At 42.0% G+C, this 21,094-nt stretch overlaps 1 protein-coding gene across 1 annotated transcript in view; it reads left to right on the forward strand.

Moving 5' to 3' along the window:
- The window catches only part of LOC102411225 (cytochrome P450 2J2), a 53,198-nt gene extending 34,485 nt beyond the window's left edge, over positions 1–18,713 (forward strand). Inside the window, exons 7-9 of the mRNA XM_044944909.2 lie at positions 10,707–10,894; positions 12,122–12,260; positions 18,640–18,713. Coding sequence (XP_044800844.2) covers positions 10,707–10,894; positions 12,122–12,260; positions 18,640–18,698 — 386 coding nt within the window. The 3' untranslated portion in view covers positions 18,699–18,713. The remainder of the gene's footprint in view (positions 1–10,706; positions 10,895–12,121; positions 12,261–18,639) is intronic.
- The last annotated feature ends 2,381 nt before the right edge of the window (positions 18,714–21,094 follow it).

Here is a 21,094-nt window from a genome sequence, read left to right on the forward strand (position 1 = left end):
GAATAATAAACACAAAATTGAAGGAGAAGAGCAAATTTGGAGGACTGACACCAGCAGACTTCAAGACTTACTACAAGCTGCATATCAGGATGTGTGGTATTGGTGGAGAATAGACACATAGATCAGTAGAACAGAATAAAGGCCCCAGAAATAAATTCAGAAAAACACAGTCCTTGACAAAGGAGCAAATGCAATTCAATGGAGAAAAAGTAATATCTTCTGCCGGAATAACTGGACATCCTTATGGAAAAAATGAACCTGGACACAGATGTTACACTTCTCACAAAGGTTGACTCAAAATGGATCACAGATATAAATGTAAAACTCGAAACTATTAAACCTCTAGAAGATAACAAGGAAGCTATCTAGATGACCTTGAGAGTTTCTCATGATTTTCCATGTAACACCAAGTGCAAGATTTATGAAACAAAAAAGTAAGCTGGACTTCATTAAAATTTAAAAAATTAACATTTATTTGAAAGTGCACTTCGAAAATTAGCCATATTTATTCCAGATAGTAGCTGTTAAGGTAACTGTGGTTGAGGACTTCTACTGGACTGTATCCAGAGGAAACTGATTAGGATGGATAAGATTCCCAAATTCACCAAAAGCCTAGTAGATATCAGATATCTCAGAACTTTTGCCTTAATCTGATTTAATTCTTACAACTCTCAGTAGGAAGTGAAAATATTATTCTCATTATACAGAAGGCCCAAAAGAGTGAAGTGTTTTGCCAAAGCTCACCAAGACAGAATGAATGGCACACCCAAAATAAGAACCTGGGTTTTTTTAGTCAAATACCTTTGTCAATTATATTCAAATATGACTTATAAAAAATTAACTATAACAGTGATAGCGATGAAATAACTTACCAGTGAGAGCTCAACATTATTTATCATTAGGAAAATGAAAATGAAAATGAGCTATCCCCTCATACTTGTCACACCGGCTATTAGCAAAAGATATCAAGTGTTGGCAAGTACATGGACAAACCCTTGTACACTGTTGATGAATAAGTAAATTGGCACAACCATTAAGGAAAACATTATAAAGATTACTCAAAATTTTAAATACGTCAACCATATGATCCAGTAATCCTCAGTCAGTCAGTTCAGTCAGTTCAGTTGCAAAGTAGTGTCCAACTTTTTGCCACCCCATGAATCGCAGCACGCCAGGCCTCCCTGTCCATCACCAACTCCTGGAGTTCACTCAGACTCACGTCCATTGAGTCAGTGATGCCATCCAGCCATCTCATCCTCTGTCATCCCCTTCTCCTCCTGCTCCCTATCCCTCCCAGCATCAGAGTCTTTTGCAATGAGTCAATTCTTTGCATGAGGTGGCCAAAGTACTGGAGTTTCAGCTTCAGCATCATTCCTTCCAAAGAAATCCCAGGGCTGAGCTCCTTCAGAATGGACTGGTTGGATCTCCTTGCAGTCCAAGGGACTCTCGAGAGTCTGCTCCAACTCCACAGTTCAAAAGCATCAATTCTTCGGCACTCAGCTTTCTGCACAGTCCAACTCTCACATCCATACATGACCACTGGAAAAACCATAGCCTTGACTAGATGGACCTTTGTTGGCAAAATAATGTCTCTGCTTTTCAATATGCTATCTAGGTTGGTCATAACTTTCCTTCCAAGGAGTAAGTGTCTTTTAATTTCATGGCTGCAGTCACCATCTGCAGTGATTTTGGAGCCCAGAAAAATAAAGTCTGACACTGTTTCCACTGTTTCCCCATCTATTTCCCATGAAGTGATGGGACCAGATGCCATGATCTTTGTTTTCTGAATGTTGAGCTTTAAGCCAACTTTTTCACTCTCCACTTTCACTTTCATCAAGAGGCTTTTTAGTAACTCTTCAGTTTCTGCCATAATGATCTCTGTTCGTTTCCAAGGCAAACCATTCAATATCACAGTAATCCAAGTCTATGCCCCAACCAGTAATGCTGAAGAAGCTGAAGTTGAATGGTTCTATGAAGACCTACAAGATCTTTTAAAACTAACACCCAAAAAAGATATCATTAAAGGGGAATGGAATGCAAAAGTAGGAAGTCAAGAAACACCTGGAGCAACAGGCAAATTTGGCCTTGGAATTCGGAATGAAGCGGGGCAAAGGCTAATAGAGTTTTGCCAAGAGAACACACTGGTCATAGTAAACACTCTCTTCCAACAACACAAGAGAAGACTCTACACATGGACATCACCAGATGGTCAACACCAAAATCAGATTGATTGCATTCTTTGCAGCCAAAGATGGAGATGCTCATACAGTCAGCAAAAAAAAAAACCGGGAGCTGACTATGGCTTAGATCATGAACTCCTTATTGCCAAATTCAGACATAAATTGAATAAAGTATGGAAAACCACTAGACCATTCAGGTATGACCTAAATAAAATCCCTTATGATTATACAGTGGAAGTGAGAAATAGATTTAAGGGACTAGATCTGATAGATAGTGTGCCTGATGAACTATAGATGGAGGTTCATGACATTGTACAGGAGACAGGGATCAAGACCATCCCCATGGAAAAGAAATGTAAAAAAGCAAAATGGCTGTCTGGGAAGGCCTTACAAATAGCTGTGAATAGAAGACAAGTAAAAAGCAAAGGAGAAAAGGAAAGATGTAAGCATTTGAATGCAGAGTTCCAAAGAATAACGAGGAGAGATAAGAAAGTCTTCCTCAGTGATCAATGCAAAGAAATAGAGGAAAACAACAGAATGGGAAAGACTAGTGATCTCTTCAAGAAATTAGAGATACCAAGGGAACATTTCATGCAAAGATGGGTTCGATAAAGGACAGAAATAGTATGGACCTAACAGAAGCAGAAGATATTAAGAGGTGGCAAGAATACACAGAAGAACTGTACAAAAAAGATCTTCATGACCCAGATAATCACGATGGTGTGATCACTCACCCAGAGCCAGATATCCTGGAATGTGAAGTCAAGTGGGCCTTAGAAAGCATCACTACGAACAAAGCTAGTGGAGGTGATGGAATTCCAGTTGAGCTATTTCAAATCCTGAAAGATGATGCTGTGAAAGTGCTGCACTCAATAGGCCAGCAAATTTGGAAAACTCAGCAGTGGCCACAGGACTGGAATAGGTCAGTTTTCATTCCAATCCCAAAGAAAGGCAATGCCAAAGAATGCTCGAACTACCGCACAATTGCACTCATCTCACATACTAGTAAAGTAATGCTCAAAATTCTCCAAGCCAGGCTTCAGCAATATGTGAACTGTGAACTTCCAGATGTTCAAGCTGGTTTTAGAAAAGGCAAAGGAACCAGAGATCAAATTGCCAACATCCACTGGATCATCAAAAAAGCAAGAGAGTTCCAGAAAAACATCTATTTCTGCTTTATTTACTATGCCAAAGCATTTGAATTTGTGGATCACAATAACCTGTGGAAATTTTTTTAAGAGATGGGAATACCAGACCACCTGACCTGCCTCTTGAGAAACCTATATGCAGGTCAGGAAGCAACAGTTAGAACTGGACATGGAACAACAGACTGGTTCCAAATAGGAAAAGGAGTATGTCAAGGCTGTGTATTGTCACCCTGATTATTTAACTTCTATTCAGAGTACATCATGAGAAACACTGGGCTGGAAGAATCACAAGTTGGATCAAGATTTCCAGGAGAATTATCAATAACCTCAGATATCCAGATGACAGCACCCTTATGGCAGGAAGTAAAGAAGAACTAAAGAGCCTCTTGATGAAAGTGAAAGTGGAGACTGAAAAAGTTGGCTTAAAGCTCAACATTCAGAAAACTAAGATCATGGCATCTGGTCCCATCACTTCATGGCAAAAAGATGGGGAAAGAGTGGAAACAGTGTCAGACTTTATTTTTTGGGCTCCAAAATCACTGAAGATGGTGATTGCAGGCATGGAATTAAAAGACGCGTACTCCTTGGAATGAGGGTTATGACCAACCTAGATAGCACATTCAAATCAGAGACATTACTTTGCCAACAAAGGTCCATCTAGTCAAGGCTATGGTTTTTCCAGTGGTCATGTATGGATGTGAGAGTTGGACGGTGAAGAAAGCTGAGCACTTAAGAATTGATGCTTTTGAACTGTGGTGTTGGAGAAGACTTGAGAGTCCCTTGGACTGCAAGGAGATCCAACCAGTCCATTCTAAAGGAGATCAGTCCTGGGTGTTCTTTGGAAGGACTGACGCTAAAGCTGAAACTCCAGTACTTTGTCCACCTCATGCAAAGAGTTGACTCATTGGAAAAGACTCTGATGCAGGGAGGGATTGGGGGCAGGAGGAGAAGGGGATGACAGAGGATGAGATGACTGGATGGCATCACCGACTCGATGGACATGAGTTTGAGTGAACTCCAGGAGTTGGTGATGGACAGGGAGGCCTGGCGTGCTGCAGTTCATGTGGTCACAAAGAGTCGGACATGACTGAGCGACTGATCTGAACTGAACTGAACTGAATGGTCTCTTGGTTTTCCCTACTTTCTTCAATTTATGTCTGTATTTGGTAATAAGGAATTTATGATCTGAGCCATAGTCAGCTCCCAGTCTTGTTTTTGCTTACTGTATAGAGCTTCTCCATCTTTGGCTGCAAAAATATAATCTATCTGCTTTTGGTGTTGACCATCTGGTGATGTCCATGTGTAGAGTCTTCTCTTGTGTTGTTGGAAGAGAGTGTTTATTATAACCAGTGTGTTCTCTTGGCAAAACTCTATTAGCCTTTGCCCTGCTTCATTCCGTATTCCAAGGCCAAATTTGCCTGTTGCTCCAGGTGTTTCTTGACTTCCTACTTTTGCATTCCAGTTCCCTTTAATGAAAAGGACATCTTTTGGGGGTGTTAGTTCTAAAAGGACAGAATGTGGTCCACTGGAGAAGGGAATGGCAAACCACATCAATATTCTTGCCTTGAGAACCTCATAAACAGTATGAAAAGGCAAAATGATAGGATACTGAAAGAGGAACTCCCCAGGTTGTAGGTGCCCAATAGGCTACTGGAGATCAGTGGAGAAATAACTCCAGAAAGATAAAAGGGATGGAGCCAAAGCAAAAACAATACCCAGTTGTGGATGTGACTGGTGATAGAAGCAAGATCCAATGCTGTAAAGAGCAATATTGCTTAGGAACCTGGAATGTCAGGTCCATGAATCAAGGCAAATTTGAAGTGGTCAAACAGGAAATGGCAAGAGTGAATGTCGACATTCTAGGAATCAGCGAACTAAAATGGCCTGGAATGGGTGAACGTAACTCAGATGACCATTATATCTACTACTGTGGGCAGGAATCTCTTAGAAGAAATGGAGTAGCCATCATGGTCAACAAAAGAGTCCAAAATGCAGTACTTGGATGCAATCTCAAAAACCACAGAATGATCTCTGTTCGTTTCCAAGGCAAACCGTTCAGACCAACCTAGATAGCATGTTAAAAAGCAGAGACATTACTTTGCCAACCAAGGTCTGTCTAGTCAAGGCTATGGTTTTTCCAGTAGTCGTGTATGGATGTGAGAGTTGGACTATAAAGAAAGCTGAGTGCTGAAGAACCTATGCTTTTGAACTGTGGTGTTGGAGAAGACTCTTGAGAGTCCCTTGGACAACAAGGAGTCAAACCAGTCCATCCTAAAGGAAATCAGTCTTGAAATTCATTGGAAGCACTAATGCTACAGCTGAAACACCAATACTTTGGCCACCTGATGTGAAGATCTGACTCATTAGAAAAACCCTGATGCTGGGAAAGATTGGGGGCAGGAGGAGAAGGGGACGGCAGAGGATGAGATGGTTGGATGGCATCACCGACTCAATGGACGTGAGTTTTGGTAAACTCCTGGAGTTGGTAATGGACAGGGAAGCCTGGCCTGCTGCAGTGCATGGCTGCAAAGAGTTGGACATGACTGAGGGACTAAACTGAACTGAATTGCTGGGAGGGGCCATGCTTAGTAAATCTTTAATCCAATTTTCTGTTGAAGGGTGATGCTGTGTTCCCTCCTTATCTGTGTGCAGATGATACTATATTAATATGTGAAGTAAAGAAGTGAAGTGAAGTCACTCAGTTGTGTCCGACTCTTTGCAACCCCATGGACTGTAGCTTACCAGGCTTCTCTGTCCATGGGATTCTCCAGGCAAGAATACTGGAGTTGGTTACCATTTCCTTCTCCAGGGGATCTTCCCAACCCAGGGACCAAACCTGGGACTCCCACATTGGAGGCAGATGCTTTAACCTCTGAGCCACCAGAGAAGCCCTTATATTAATATGTAAGAAACACCAAAGATACCACATACACAAAAGCTGTTAGAAATAACAAATTAATTCAGCAAATTTGCAGGATCCAAAACCTACAAAACTCAGTTGTGTTTCTGTACATTTATAAAAAAAACCATCTGAAACAGGTCTTGTTTTTTTCTTTAATGGACTCTGACAAACAGTCTTTTCATTAGTGTGTTTAGAATATTAATGTTTAGTGTGGTTATTGATACAGACTATTATCTACCATATTCATTGCTGTTTTCTGTTCATTGCTTTTGATTTTTGTTTCTTTTTGTTTTTCACTTTTTTCTCTCCTTTTAACTGAGTATTTTGTGTAATTCCATTTTCCCTTTGTCTTAGCATGTCAATTGTATTTCTTTTTTAAAATTTCAGTTGTGGCTCTACAGTTCACAGTATATATTTCCAACTGATTTAAATCCACTTTCAGCTAGAACTAGTCTACTTAATCGGTAGTGCGAGCACCTTATAGTAGAATTTTCCTAATTAATTCTATCCCTTCCAACATTTTATCTTTCATATCATCTTTGCATTTGCTGAAATCACCAAGTATATTGTTGCTATTATTATTTTGAACAAACTTTTATCAGCTCAATCAAGTCAAAGCAAATAATATTTAATAATTTAATTTTTTTTCTTTAATGTCCTTTGTTTAGGTCTGTGTTTGTATTCTATATATCTTTCCTTCTTTCTGAAGAACTTATTAATCATCTCTTGTGAGGCAGGTCTACTAACAACAAATTCCCCCCGACTTTGAGAAGATATTTATTTTTCCTTAACTGCTAGATGGAACAAAAAATGCATACACATAATTTTTTTTTACTGAAGCAATCTATATAAAGCGGAGAGTTCAGTGCCTTGTTATAAAGTAGTTCACAAGAAATGTCAGCTGCTGCTGTTTTTGTGATGGTTCACCAGGCTGGGTTCCATCCTTTGGTGAGAAGGTGATTGAAAATTGAGAAGCTCAAGTGTCTCTGGAGCTCTCTGAGATACAATAAAACCATAAACCTTAGTGTCCCCTTGGTCTCAGAGAATGACAGACTCTCTAGAGAGACGAACAAACCAATGGAAAAGAACCAACACATGAGAAATGGAATATTTCCTGCCGTATCAGTAAACAAAGGATGTCAGAGTCATCAGTGATTGCAGTCACCAGAGACGGTGAGCTGATTGACCTTGAGGGAACTCAGGAAGAAAAGAATACCTGCCACCTAGCAGCCATCAGACTGCAGCCACTCCCTATGTTGAGCCCCGAGGAATCTCAGGATGTGAAGACACAGGATACTGGCCCCAGATAGGTGAGGTGCCTATCAAAGGAATGATTTCAGTGAGCCCAGACTCTTACATCTTTCCATACATAGAAAAGTGCTAAATTTCTTGAGATATCTGGATTTCCTTTAATTAACAAAAATCTTTTGCCTTTGAGACTACCTGACCTTTGTTGCAAAACTTCTAAATAACCTGGCTCCCATCTTCACCTCCTCTGAGCAGTTCTCTCACTGTTACTTGAGATGCTGCCTTCTGGACTTAAAGTCGTAAAGTGAAAGTGAAGTCGCTCAGTCATGTCTGACTCTTTGCTACCCCATGGACTCCTAGCTGCCTCTTCCATCCATCCATGGGATTTTCTAGGCAAGAGTACTGGAGTGGGTTGCCATTTCGTTCTCCAGGGGATCTTCCCAGCCCAGAAAGCAAACCTGGGTCTCCAACATTGTAGGCAGACGCTTTTACCATCTGAACCACCAGGGAAGTCCTAAAAATCCCCACCAAATAAAACATAACTTTAAATATTTAGGTGGTGAATATTCTTTAAGTTGATGAAACAAAAAACTTCCAGCCTGTCCTTTTTCTGATATCTAAGCATGTTCTCCAGGGAATCCCATGCCTGACATCTAGTGGATAGCAGGCAGGCTGGGCTACAGCCCAGAAAGGGAAAGGATCTGTTAGGGGCCAGTTGTGGGGAGGGGAGGAGAAGGAGGGGCTACTCCATCTACAATCCACTCTCACTAAAGTATTCATTTAAAAATGTTCCTCTGACTAGGTTTTTTTAGTGCTTCCTGCTGCTTCCCAGAGTTCATATTCCTAAGGGAGCCACATGGATCCCTTCTTGTAGCCTCTTTCCACTTGATAGTCTTCTTACCTCAGTGTTCCATAACTGTGGCCACTCTGAATTCTTTAAAATTCCCTTCAACACCCAACACTCTCAAGAATCATCAGCTTCTTCCCTGCCTCTCAGCACAGGTATCTTCCTGACAAACAGCACTGGTAGGTGGTTGTGATGATTAAATAAAAGGAATGTTCAAAGCTAATATAGCTTATTGTTGGTACTCAGCAAAGAATAGTTCTAGATCGCTAGAAATGCCTGTATTACAAACTCAAGTTCAGAAGAAGATGGCTTCATCACTTTCTAGGAGAAACCCCAGTTGGTAACACTAAGTGACAGGATTAGTATATAGAATTTTAAAGCTAAGATCCTAAACCTGTATACCCTTCTTTGAGAAATATGTTGTTTAATTTCCAAGTATTAGAAGCTTTTCTTGTTTTCTTTACCTGTTAATGATTTATAGTTGGAGATCATTAGGGTCAGAGGACATTTAACTATATGATTTCAACTTTGAACAAATATATTAAGGTTGGTTTTATGACCCAAGATAGAGTCCATGCATACCTGAAAAAAATATGTCTCCTGCTGTTGCTGTGTGGAGCATTCTGTACTATATGTCAGTTAGACTGACGAGATGAGTTTGTTGGTTAGTGCTTCTATGCCCTTGTTGACTTCTTATCTACTATTTCTATCAATTACTGGGAGAGGTGTGTTGAAGTTTCTAACTATAATTAGAGGCTTATTTCTGTATCTAGTAGGTTCTGGTAGTTTTATTTTATGTATTTGGCAGCTCTTTTATTTGGCACATGCACATTAAAATGGTTACATTATCTTGGTGAACTGGCTCTTTAATTATTGCATAATGTCCTTCTTTATCCCTGACGATTGTCTTTGCCTGAACTTTATTCAATATAATTTAGCCTCAGCAGCTCTCTTTTGATTAGTATTTGCATAGCATATGCTTCTCCATTCTTTCACTTTTAACCTACTTATATGGTTATATTTTAAATGTGTTTTTACATATAACATATCAGTTCAGTTCAGTTCAGTCGCTCAGCCGTGTCCGACTCTTTGCGACCCCATGAATCGCAGCACGCCAGGCCTCCCTGTCCATCACCAACTCCCAGAGTTCACTCAGACTCACGTCCATCGAGTCAGTGATGCCATCCAGCCATCTCATCCTCTGTCATCCCCTTCTCCTCCCGCTTCCAATCCCTCCCAGCATCAGAGTCCTTTCCAATGAGTCAACTCTTTGCATGAGGTGGCCAAATGAAACATATAGGTGGGTCATTTTTTTCATTCTGCCACTCTCTCTTTTAATTCATAAATCTAGATCATTTATATTTAGCACAATTTCTGAGGTCTGAACAATTATGTCTGCCATTATACTATTTACTTTCTATTTCACTTTTTTTATTCCTCTATTTCTCCTTTCTGGTCTTCCTATGGGTCACTTGAACATTCTGTAAGAATTCTATTCTAATTTATCTGTAATATTTTCGAGTATGTCTCTTTGTACTGTGCTTTAAGCACTTCCTATAAAGTTGTACACATAGTGAATGGTGTGGCTAATATTGGAACCAAAGGCTGTGTTCCAGTGTAATAATAGATTCTCCCAAATTATGGAAGTAAAAAAAAATAACTGTCTCAATTTTCATCTACCAAAGGTAACAAAACCTTCCAGCATTTGGGTAGGAGGATGTTAATGACACTCCAGTAATAAGCCTCTGCCTCCTGAGATGGCCAAAGGGAAAGTCATTTCTCCTGCGGAGGGATCTCCTTCCTTGTTCTCTTTAGGATGAAGCTCCCTTTGTTGTGGCAACCAAGAACCATCTGAATAAGCCAATAATCCCTGTGCTTTCTAGCATAAGGGCAATGCTGATTCAAGTTTGCATGAAGAAAACCTCATCTACAACACCCTGGACCTCTTCTTTTCTGGAACAGAGACAACTTCAACCACCCTGCGCTAGGGACTTCTCTATATGGCCCTGAACCCCAAAATCCAAGGTCGGTGCATCAGTGGGTGGACCTGGCCCAGGTCAGTGTGCTTCCATAAATCGGTTCGTATAAATCTCAATATTCCTAAAGGGAAATTGGATTCACCATCACTAATAATGAGAAGAAACTGAGGCTCAAAGAGCTTTAGGATCTCACAGCATACATGTTGTGGAACAAGAGTTTGCCACCAGATTTGTCTCACACCAGGGCCCACTTCCCACTCACATACCTCCCTGAGGAGCTAGTCTGGCAAGCTTACTATAGCTTTAGCCATTATGATCCTGGTTATTCCATTCTTTAGTTTGACCAGCCTGCATGAACATTATGGGAAAATAGAATAATAGAAGCTCCTCTGCTTTTTTCAGAAAAAGTCCAAGCTGAGATTGACAGCATGCTTGGCCAATCACAACAGCCAAACTCAGCCATTCCAGACGCCATGGCCTACACCAATGCTGTCATCCACAAGGTGCTGAGAATGAAAAACATCATCCCCATGAACGTGCCCCGGGAGGTGGCACTGGACACCACTCTGGCTGGATACCACATGCCCAAAGTAATTAGAGGTTCACTAACAGCCAAAGTCTTCAAGCTCCTATTTGTAAATACTAGGAATCTCAACTAGAAAAGTCACATGTATTCTTGTCTTAGGGAAACACTTAAATGGAGAGAGAGATGTATTACTGTTGATGTGATACCAGATCTTTTTTCTTCATTTGGTGTCCTTAGAAAATTAGTTCAAATTAATGTTAACATGTGTTGTGGTGAAGAAGGCAGATTCCTAGGTCAAACCTGTTCAGGCAAAGATTGACTTTTCTTTGCTATGACATTTCCCAGTGCTTTTACTATGTGATATGAATTGTAAGAACTTCCCTGGTGGTGCTAGTGGTAAAGTGGTGCTAGGTGATGCTAGACTGCTTTGCTGCTGCTGCTGCTGCTAAGTCGCTTCAGTCGTGTCCGACTCTGTGCGACCCCAGAGACGGCAGCCCACCAGGCTTCCCCATCCCTGGGATTCTCCAGGCAAGAACACTGGAGTGGGTTGCCATTTCCTTCTCCAATGCATGAAAGAGAAAAGTGAAAGTGAAGTCGCTCAGTCGTGTCCGACTCGAGCGACCCCATGGACTGTAGACCACCAGGCTCCTCCATCCATGGGATTTTCCAGGCCAAAGTACTTGGAGTGGGAGGCCATTGCCTTCTCCGGAATGAAGGCAGAATGAGGGAAAGCGAGGCTCCTAGGAGGACTCCTGGGTTTCTTACTGCATTTCAGGAAGGATAGTGGTTCCTTCTACTGGGTGACCTGATTCTATTATTAAACCTTCTATGGAGTGTGCTAGATAATGGATGGAAGTTAATGGGAGAAAGTTGGATGAATGAGATATATTTCATGTTGTAGAAGCTCCCATAGTTACCTCTTCACTGAGCAGCTCAGTTGATTTTGGTCCAGAACTGCCTGCCCACTGTAACATTATTCATACACGTTCATTGATACATACATGTTCTCTCCCAAGATCTACACGAAGTCCTTCCAGAGATCCATTCTTTACTCAGAAGTAATCACAGTCCCCTGATAAAATTCCCAGCAGTTAATTTCAGTCCATCATCTAAAGCTTTCCCATGGCAAAGAGTAAGGTCCTAGGGTTGGGCTCAGAAGGTGGAGGGTTGGGGATGGTGAGGGACTTCAGGGTGCTCTCAGCCTTGGTGTGGGAACCTGGGGAACTGCTGCCCCTTTGCACATGCGTGTTGTGTGTGTCAAGTCTTTGTGAGTCTCTTCTGCCTTCTCCAGAGTACCATGGTGCTGACCAACCTGACTGCACTGCACAGGGATCCCGCAGAGTGGGCCACCTCCGACACGTTCAATCCAGAGCATTTTCTGGAGAATGGACAGTTTAAGAAAAGGGAATTCTTCCTGCCTTTCTCAATAGGTGAGTTCAAGATATAGGCATCTGAAAATCCAGAGTCCCTCTCTCTGCCCTTGCCTACTCTTCTCCTTGTGATGCTTTGCTTTCATTGGAACATTTCCAGGTAGCCCTGCCCAACATGACTCACTCTTGCTGTGGTTGCACCTCAGGATTCCTTGGGTGGAGCATCACTGGGACCCGTACTCTTACTTCCTAAGCTCTGGATTGATTCTGGTGATGATTTCAGCTTCAAGTTGTTCTGTCTCCCAGAACACTGGAAACAGAAGCTTAGCCTCTGCTTGCTACCCACAGAGAAGGTTGGAACATTGCCATCTTTATAGAATTTTAAAGGATCCAAGATCTTTTTATGGTGGCATACTCTGTAGTGGCTCGAGGGCTTCCCGAATGGCGCAGATGATAAAGAATCTGCCTGCAGTGTAGGAGACCTGGGTTCAATCCCTGGATCAGGGAAGATCCCCTGGAGACAGGAATGGCTACCCATTCCAGTATTCTTGCCTGGGAAATCCCATGGACAGAGGAGACTGGCAGGCTACAGTCCATGGGGTCTAAGGAGTCGGACACAACTGAGTGACAGACACTTTCACTTTGCTTCTCTGGTGGCTCAGATGGTAAAGAATCTTCCTGCAATGCAGGAGACCTGGATTTAATCCCTGGGTTGGGATCAAAACTAAAGCTAACTGCTAAGAAAGGGATGGATGAGGCACCAGTAAAGGGGTTACTTCTTTATCATTGTGGGCAACACAAGTGCCTCTAGGTGCCATGGACTTACTAGATGAGATTCTATTCTATATATTCTTTCTGAAGAGGTCTTTTTGCCTTTTTAATTTCTAATAACCTTTAAAAAATCCAGTTAATATATTTACAGGGTGTGCAACTGGAAATGCATAAGGAGAATGCAGAGATATTCTCTCACATTTCCAAGTCATCCAGTTGCAAAAGGGTGTAACTCTTAACAGTATGAAATAAGAAAAATTCTTCATATATACCAGATAATTAGTTAAATATGTTCTTGAGATTATTTCAAATAATTTCCCAAATCCTTGGTTCTGTAAATGTTTCCTGAGTACCTATTATGTGTCAAGTATTCAGCCTGGAGGATATGACAATGATTAGGTAGGAAAAAAAAAAACAACAATGCAACTCTCATGGACCATATATTGTAGTGTAATCTTACAAGGTTCAAATTCCAGTCACCACATTGGGGATAAGGAAGGACTCTGAAGCTTAGCAGAGTCAAGAATGGTACCTATAGTCATAAAGCTCACAGGGGCAGAGTTAGAACTCAATGTTAACCAGGTTTATCAAATATAAAACCTGAGTTCAGAATGTGACATGATTAGATGCATCATTTAGGAAAATAACTGGTGCTGGTGAAGGTTAAATTGGAGACAAGTAAGATTTATGTACATAATTACCATCAACAATGGTGAAAGTGATGACCACACGATGTATAGGTTAAGTGCTATGGAAAGATTATACATATCTCTTTCATTTTGAAGAATATTTCTAAAAGGACAGAGAGTAATCTATGTTTGATGTTACTCTTATTTCTGTTCTACATCAGTCCAGTTTGTATTGTCTACCGTATAGTCTGTAATTTAAGATAAACCTTAGGAAACAGTTTCCAACTTTAAATTAAAAGGATCTCTATTAACAGCTACAGCATCATTGCTTTCATTTCATTTTAGTTTGCTTTGCCTTTCACTTAAAATCTGTACAAAAACAAAAAGTGTGCCCTTCCTAGCAATATCTCCCGAAAATAATGACTACATGCCACAGTGAGTTGGCACTTTGAAATTCATAATAGTTTTCTTATAATTAATTTAAATTAAATATAGATTGATTTTTTAGTGACAATATCATTTTGCTAATCATGCCTAAAAGGCACAGAAAGGGAGGCAATGGAATTTGACCCCATGTATACATGATGCAGGGAGAAGGCAATGGCACCCCACTCCAGTACTCTTGCCTGGAAAATCCCATGGATGGAGGAGCTTGGTAGGCTGCAGTCCATGGGGTCGCTAAGAGTCAGACACGACTGAGCGACTTCACTTTCACTTTTCACTTTCATGCATTGGAGAAGGAAATGGCAACCCACTCCAGTGTTCTTGCTTGGAGAATCCCAGGGACAGGGGAGCCTGGTGGGCTGCCGTCTATGGGGTCGCACAGAGTCGGACACAACTGAAGTGACTTAGCAGCAGCAGCAGCAGCATACATGATGCAGAGCCCAGGTTTTCCTGCTGTAGGACACTGTTTAGCAGGTCTCTGGACTGATTCTGATCAGATCTTCTGTGTCTTTCTTCCTCTGGTTCTGTGCCACCTTTGCTCACTTGGACAAGTCACTTCCTAACATGAAAGCCCATATGAGATGCAGGAAAACCTTTCAGTCTTCCTGTCTACAAAAGCTTCATATTTCATGTTACAGTACAAAGTTTCAGTTGTTTTAAGAATTATAATCATTCTTGTTTCTTTTGTTGTTGTGGTTATTGAGAGGTGTTACACATAGTTCTAATTATAGATTTTATTTGCAAGCAAGTTATCTTATTTAATACTTAGAGCAATTGAATTATTAACAGTTAAAGAGGACAAGGATCAGAGTCTCCTTTCTCAGTGTAAGGAAATTAGGGTTAAAAGAAAGTTATTTCTCATCCAAGGTAATGTGCCCAAGGAACTGGCAGAAAATGGCCTAATGCTAAAGTTTTGTTTTAACTTTTTTTGAAGTGTAGTTGATTTACAATGTTATGTTCATTTCGGATGTACATAAAAGTGTTTAAGTTATACATACATATATATCCTTTATCTGGATTATTACAAAATATTGAGTATAGTTCCCTGTACTATAGACTAAGTCCTTGTTGTTTATGTATTAAGTTCTAACCAAGTATTCTAAAACAATAAGAATGTAACTCATTTTCCCATTTAAAAGCCCTCCATTTTACCATTCACCAAGTTCATATCATATGTATCGATTATTATGTTAAGTCACTGAGTTTTCCACCTTTGTAATGTAGCAATATAATAGGTGTGCATTATTGCTCACAAGTCTACAGTTGAGCTGGGAGCTCCATTGATCTTAGCTGGGCTCTCTTGTCTGTGTGGCTGAGTCAGTTGGCTGAGGCTGATCTAGGATGACCTCAGCTGGGACAATGGGGCTCTTTTCCAAGTTTCCTCTCCAGGAAAATAGCCCAGCTGGTGTACATCTGGACGATAAGACCCCGTGAGGAAGAAAAGCACACAGTGCTTCCTAAGGGTCAGGCTTGGAATAGGTAACCATCACTCCCACTGCTTTCTGGGCCCATGCAGGTCACACTGTGAGCCCCAGTCCAAAGAAAAGGGAAAATAGCACAATTTTTATGGGAAGAGCTATGAAATCACATTGCAAATGATGTGGATTCAGGGAGAGGGAGGAAATTGGAACCAGTGTTGAAATCAGGAGATCTCACTGTCTGTCTTTCTGCCTGAGTGAAATTCAGGGAAGGCAAGCAATTTGGGGATGCTATCAGTCGTGAGAGAATGAGGCCTAGCCAAACAGAACAGCAAATGGAAACTCCAAAGCTCCACTGAGTCGCAGCGTCAACACCTCTGGCAGGTTTATTCCTACCACACTCCCGTTTTTGGAGCACAATTGCTGTCCCTCGTTCTTGATCCAGTACTTTGTAAAGAAAGCTTACTTGAAGGAATGGCATGTATATAGCTCCTTCCCTTTCCTTAGAAAAAACAGTCAGGTATAGGATTAGGACATATGCATCGTCAGGGCAGATGACAAAGGTGTTATTGCAAACTTATATTTTCTTTTCTTCATTTCAGTTTTTCCCTTTTGAGCCAACAAAGCAGCAGACAGTTTCATGAAAGGCAAGAGGTTGAGTCCTCATTTTTTTTTTTAAAAGTCACTGGGTCATAGCAACAAGATTTGAAAGATCTTTTTTAAAAAAAACTCTAGGTCAATTTTCTCATTCCTAGAGAGGTAATTGATGTGTTTGCTAGTGATGGCCAGTTACTGGAAGCACCAAGGAGAAGCTTCATGTTTCATATAATCCAGAAGCCTTGAAATAAGGTAGCCCTGCTTTTCATGATTTTAAGATCAAATTCTCATCTCCTGTCTTAATGGTATCCTGCCCAGCCACATAACATAGATAGGAGAGAAATTATTTCTTCAATTTAACAAGTGAGAATGTTTTTGTTAGGGGAGAATAAGCTGTTTAGTTATAGCCCAGAGCTGGTCCAGTACTCCAGCACTGGTTCCTGACTCTGTGGCTCCAGTTTTGTCACAATATCTGGACTCTCCTAGAATTTGGGGTATTTCCAATGCAGCTGGTTTGGTGCCATTTGAACAAATTTCCTCATTTGCTGCAATGTTAACCAATTTTCTCAGTGTTCTATTAGTAACTGGTAAAGAGGTCAGAATGAGAGGAACAGAGATAATTAAACTTGTGCTGCTGGGAAATACAGGCATCAGTTCAGTTCAGTTCAGTCACTCAGTTATGTCCGACTCTTTGTCACCCCATGAATCGCAGCACGCCAGGCCTCCCTGTCCATCACCATCTCATGGAGTTCAAACTCACGTCCGTTGAGTCGGTGATACCATCCAGCCATCTCATCCTCCTTTGTTCCCTTTTCCTCCTGCCCCCAATCCCTCCCAGCATCAGAGTCTTTTCCAATGAGTCAACTCTTTGCATGAGGTGGCCAAAGTACTGGAATTTCAGCTTTAGCATCATTCCTTCCAAAGAACACCCAGGGCTGATCTCCTTTAGAATGGACTGGTTGGATCTCCTTGCAGACCAAGGGACTCTTAAGAGTCTTCTCCAACACCACACTTCAAAAGCATCAATTCTTTGGCGCTTAGCTTTCTGCACAGTCCAACTCTCACATCCATACATGGCCACTGGAAAAACCATAGCCTTGACTAGACGTACCTTTGTTGGCAAAGTAATGTCTCTGCTTTTCAATATGCTATCTAGGTTGGTCATAACTTTTCTTTCAAGGAGTAAGCGTCCTTTAATTTCATGACTGCAGTCACCATCTGCAGTGATTTTGGAGCCCCAAAAAATAAAGTCTGACAGGCATAGAATTATATAAAAATGGCATAATTCTGAAACATATTTCAATTTATTAAACACTTTTACAGATATTCTCTAATTCTATTTCTCAACACTGGTTACAGGCAGAGGACAAAATAGAGACAGACTGCATTAACTATTTTTCAAGAATATGTCATTACATGGGGAAATACAAAGTAGCAAAAGCAGCACCCAGAATTAAATACACGGAGTAATCCCAGTGATGGTGTATAGGAGAATCTTTATAGAGACAGTGAGGAAATATGTCACATGTTAACAAAGGTTTTCTCTGTATTTGCAGATTATAAGTATCTTTTATTCGGAGAAGGCAATGGCACCCCACTCCAGTACTCTTGCCTGGAAAATCCATGGACAGAGGAGCCTGGCAGGCTGCAGTCCATGGGGTCGCTAAGAGTCGGACACAATTGAGCGACTTCACTTTCACTTTTCTCTTTCATGCATTGGAGAAGGAAATGGCAACCCACTCCAGTGTTCTTGCCTGGAGAATCCCAGGGACGGCGGAGCCTGGTGGGCTGTCGTCTATGGGGTCGCACAGAGTTGGACACGACTGAAGCGACTTTGCATAGCATAGCATAGCATAGTATCTTTTATTATCTTTATAATTTTCACAACTTTTTTCAGTTTTGCTTTGAACATGTATTAATTAGGGAGAAGCCAAGTTATTATAAAACACCCACAAGAGATGGTGGTAGAGCCCAGTGTGGGGTGTTGTAGCCCAAGTGGGGGAGTAGGGCATCATGAAGGGGAGGGGTTTGGGGAAGCCTGGAGCAGGTGACTCACAGGTGGGATTAGATGGGGTCAGCCCTGCACGGGGAGCCCTGGCAGGGACATTCCCAGTCATGAAGGAAGGAAATGTGATGTAGAGAAGATTCCTTGTACCTGAGAAACTTTGATCTGATGTTCACTTTCTTATACTTCTCAACACTTTTCTTTTAAAGATTGAGAAAAATTAACAGAATTCTGCTTTTTGTCTCTTTTTATAATTATCGCTTGCTAATGGATTTTTGAAAGACTTTAGATGTTATTTGTAGGTCAACCCAACCCCTCTCTTGTTCTATCCACAGCCTGTACCTTCTTCACCCTGTGCCTCAGCAGCCTAACCCCTGAAGCAATGTAGTGTATGATTATGTATTTAGCTCGCTTAGGTTAACCCAGGTGGTTGTGATCAAATAAGTCAAGTACATAAAAGCCCAGGGCTAGGCAGACACTCCCTTTGCTCAGGATTTGCAAGAAGAGGTAGAAGGTTTCAATCCTTGCTTTTACAGACACCACCTGAACAGGTAACTCATATTTTTGTCTTTCAGGAAAGCGGGTGTGCCTTGGAAAACAACTGGCGAGAACTGGCCTGACAACAAGGAGCTGAGCCTGAAGTTGAGAGTGAAACTGACCCTCTCCCCAGTCAGCCACTGGCTCTGTGCTGTTCCTCAGGCCAGAGATGTCAGGAGGAGGAGGGGAAGGAAAGCAGGAAGGATGGGCCTGTTCCTCCCCCCTCCCACCCACCCAAGGCAGGGCACCTGCTCAGAAGTGAGGGACCAGCATCCAGTGCCTCTAAGACAGGTCATAGGAACTGGGCTCAGAGGAAACTGAATTCAAACCCCAGCTTTACCGTCTCCAGTGGGGCCTTGAACAAATCAATTATGTTGTGAGTGATTTCATTTTCATCCAGAGGATTTAAAGTAGACAATGATTCCATCTCTAAAGGGAAAAATACTGTAAAGATCAGAGGAAATAATGGGGTTTAAGTGGCTTGGAAATCATAAAGCACATCATGGGAGTCATAGCTGTGATCTGCCTCCTTCCTGCTTCCTTCCTTACACGGAGATTTGCTTCTGGCCTGTTGTGATGGCCTGGGTCACCTTGCCTGCTTGTGTGCTCAATCGTGCCTTTGTGACTCCATGGACTGTAGTCTACCAGGCTCCTCTGTCCTTGGGATTTTCCAGGCAAGAATACTGGAGTGCGTTGCCATTTCCTTCTCCAGGGGATCTTTCCAACCCAGGGATCAAACCAGCATCTCCTGTACTGTCAAGATGATTTTTTACCACTGGGCCACAAAGTGGTACCCAGTAGTGGGTAAGAGTTAGAAGTTGGGCCCGGGAGCAGTAGGGAGGTCGCCCAGAAAGGCCCTCACACATGATAGCACCAGGCAGGCTTATTCTGCTTCTGCCTCAGACTGACCCCTGGGAAGTCAGCAGGGCAGGTAGATTCCTGATTGATAGGCACAGTTTTATGGAGAAGTGGTTTTCTGGTTTATCTAAGGAAACACTACCTTGGCCTCAGACTCCACAGCCAAGAAGAATGTCATCACATTTACCCGAACATGGAAAGCCAGTTTGGGGGAAACAGATGTGGAAATATTTTCTGTCTTTGAGGTGAGTTCTTAAGGAACTCATTTAAAATCCTCTCTCATGCATTTATTCCCAGCCCCCATATTGGTGCTAACAACACGGTGGGTGTGATCTTTTCTTGAAAATTGATTGTCAGTTTTTTATTGACAAGTATTAAGCTGGTAGGCTCTAGCCCATAGGGTCGCAAAGAGTTGGACACAACTGAGTGACTAACACACACACACACACTATTCTCAGCCCAAACACAACTGACGAGCACAGGTAGAGTATAGAATTAAACAGATGCAGGAATCGTGCTCATCCCTGCTGTGGGGTCACTGAGGGGAGAAAATGGCACCAACTAGAGGGCCAGTTCCCACTGAAAGTCCCTGGGGTTTGGATACCAACCCCAAGTAGACATAGAATGAAACCTGACAAACTGCACTAAACCTTACAGAAAGCCTTTTTTCCTAAGGCTGTTAGAATTAAGAGATTTAAATAGCTCAGAATAAACGGGGTCATGAGGACATGGGGCTTTTCATTCCTGTCGCTTGTGATTCAGAGAAAAGCTAAATCAGTGGGCACCATTAGAAAGAGAGACAGAAGTAGAGGTGGAGAGCAAGAGAAACAGAGGGAGAGAGTCTGACTGGAGGTAGCCTGAGTCTGTCAGAGCCAATTGAAAGTCCAGGAGGAATGGTTGTGCTTCCTAAATTGCGTGGGGAGGATTTGCGCTAGAGTAGAAAGTGAGAGCCCCAGCTGCCACCCAAACGCACTTTCTTTGTAATCTCCTGGAGAGCTGCATCTCTGGAAAGCACGACAAATGAGACTTCGAGATCAAAAGGAATCAAACAGAACTTGAATTTCCCAAACATGTGAGAACTTGTATCCCACTCTTGTTTCCCCCAATCAGATCATCCCCCTAGTAGACTGAGAACTGGCCAAAATGCTTTTCATTATGTGCTCGGTCTCCTAAACTATAAGATATATAATTTTGTTGAGACATCTCTGAGATCCCTTCCTGCTCTGCTGCACATTTTGCATGAGTCTAGGACAGTTCAGTTCAGTTCAGTTGCTCAGTAGTGTCCGACTCTTTGCGACCCCATGAATTGCAGCACGGCAGGCCTCCCTGTCCATCACCAGCTCCCAGAGTTCACTCAGACTCACGTCCATCGAGTCAGTGATGCCATCCAGCCATCTCATCCTCTGTCGTCCCCTTCTCCTCCTGCCCCCAATCCCTCCCAGCATCAGAGTCTTTTCCAATGAGTCAACTCTTCGCATGAGGTGGCCAAAGTACTGGAGTTTCAGCTTTAGCATCATTCCTTCCAAAGAAATCCCAGGGTCGATCTCCTTTAGAATGGACTGGTTGGATCTCCTTGCAGTCCAAGGGACTCTCAAGAGTCTTCTCCAACACCACAGTTCAAAAGCGTCAATTCTT

Source organism: Bubalus bubalis, chromosome 6 (assembly GCF_019923935.1).
Source record: "Bubalus bubalis isolate 160015118507 breed Murrah chromosome 6, NDDB_SH_1, whole genome shotgun sequence".
NCBI classification, from domain to species: domain Eukaryota; kingdom Metazoa; phylum Chordata; class Mammalia; order Artiodactyla; family Bovidae; genus Bubalus; species Bubalus bubalis.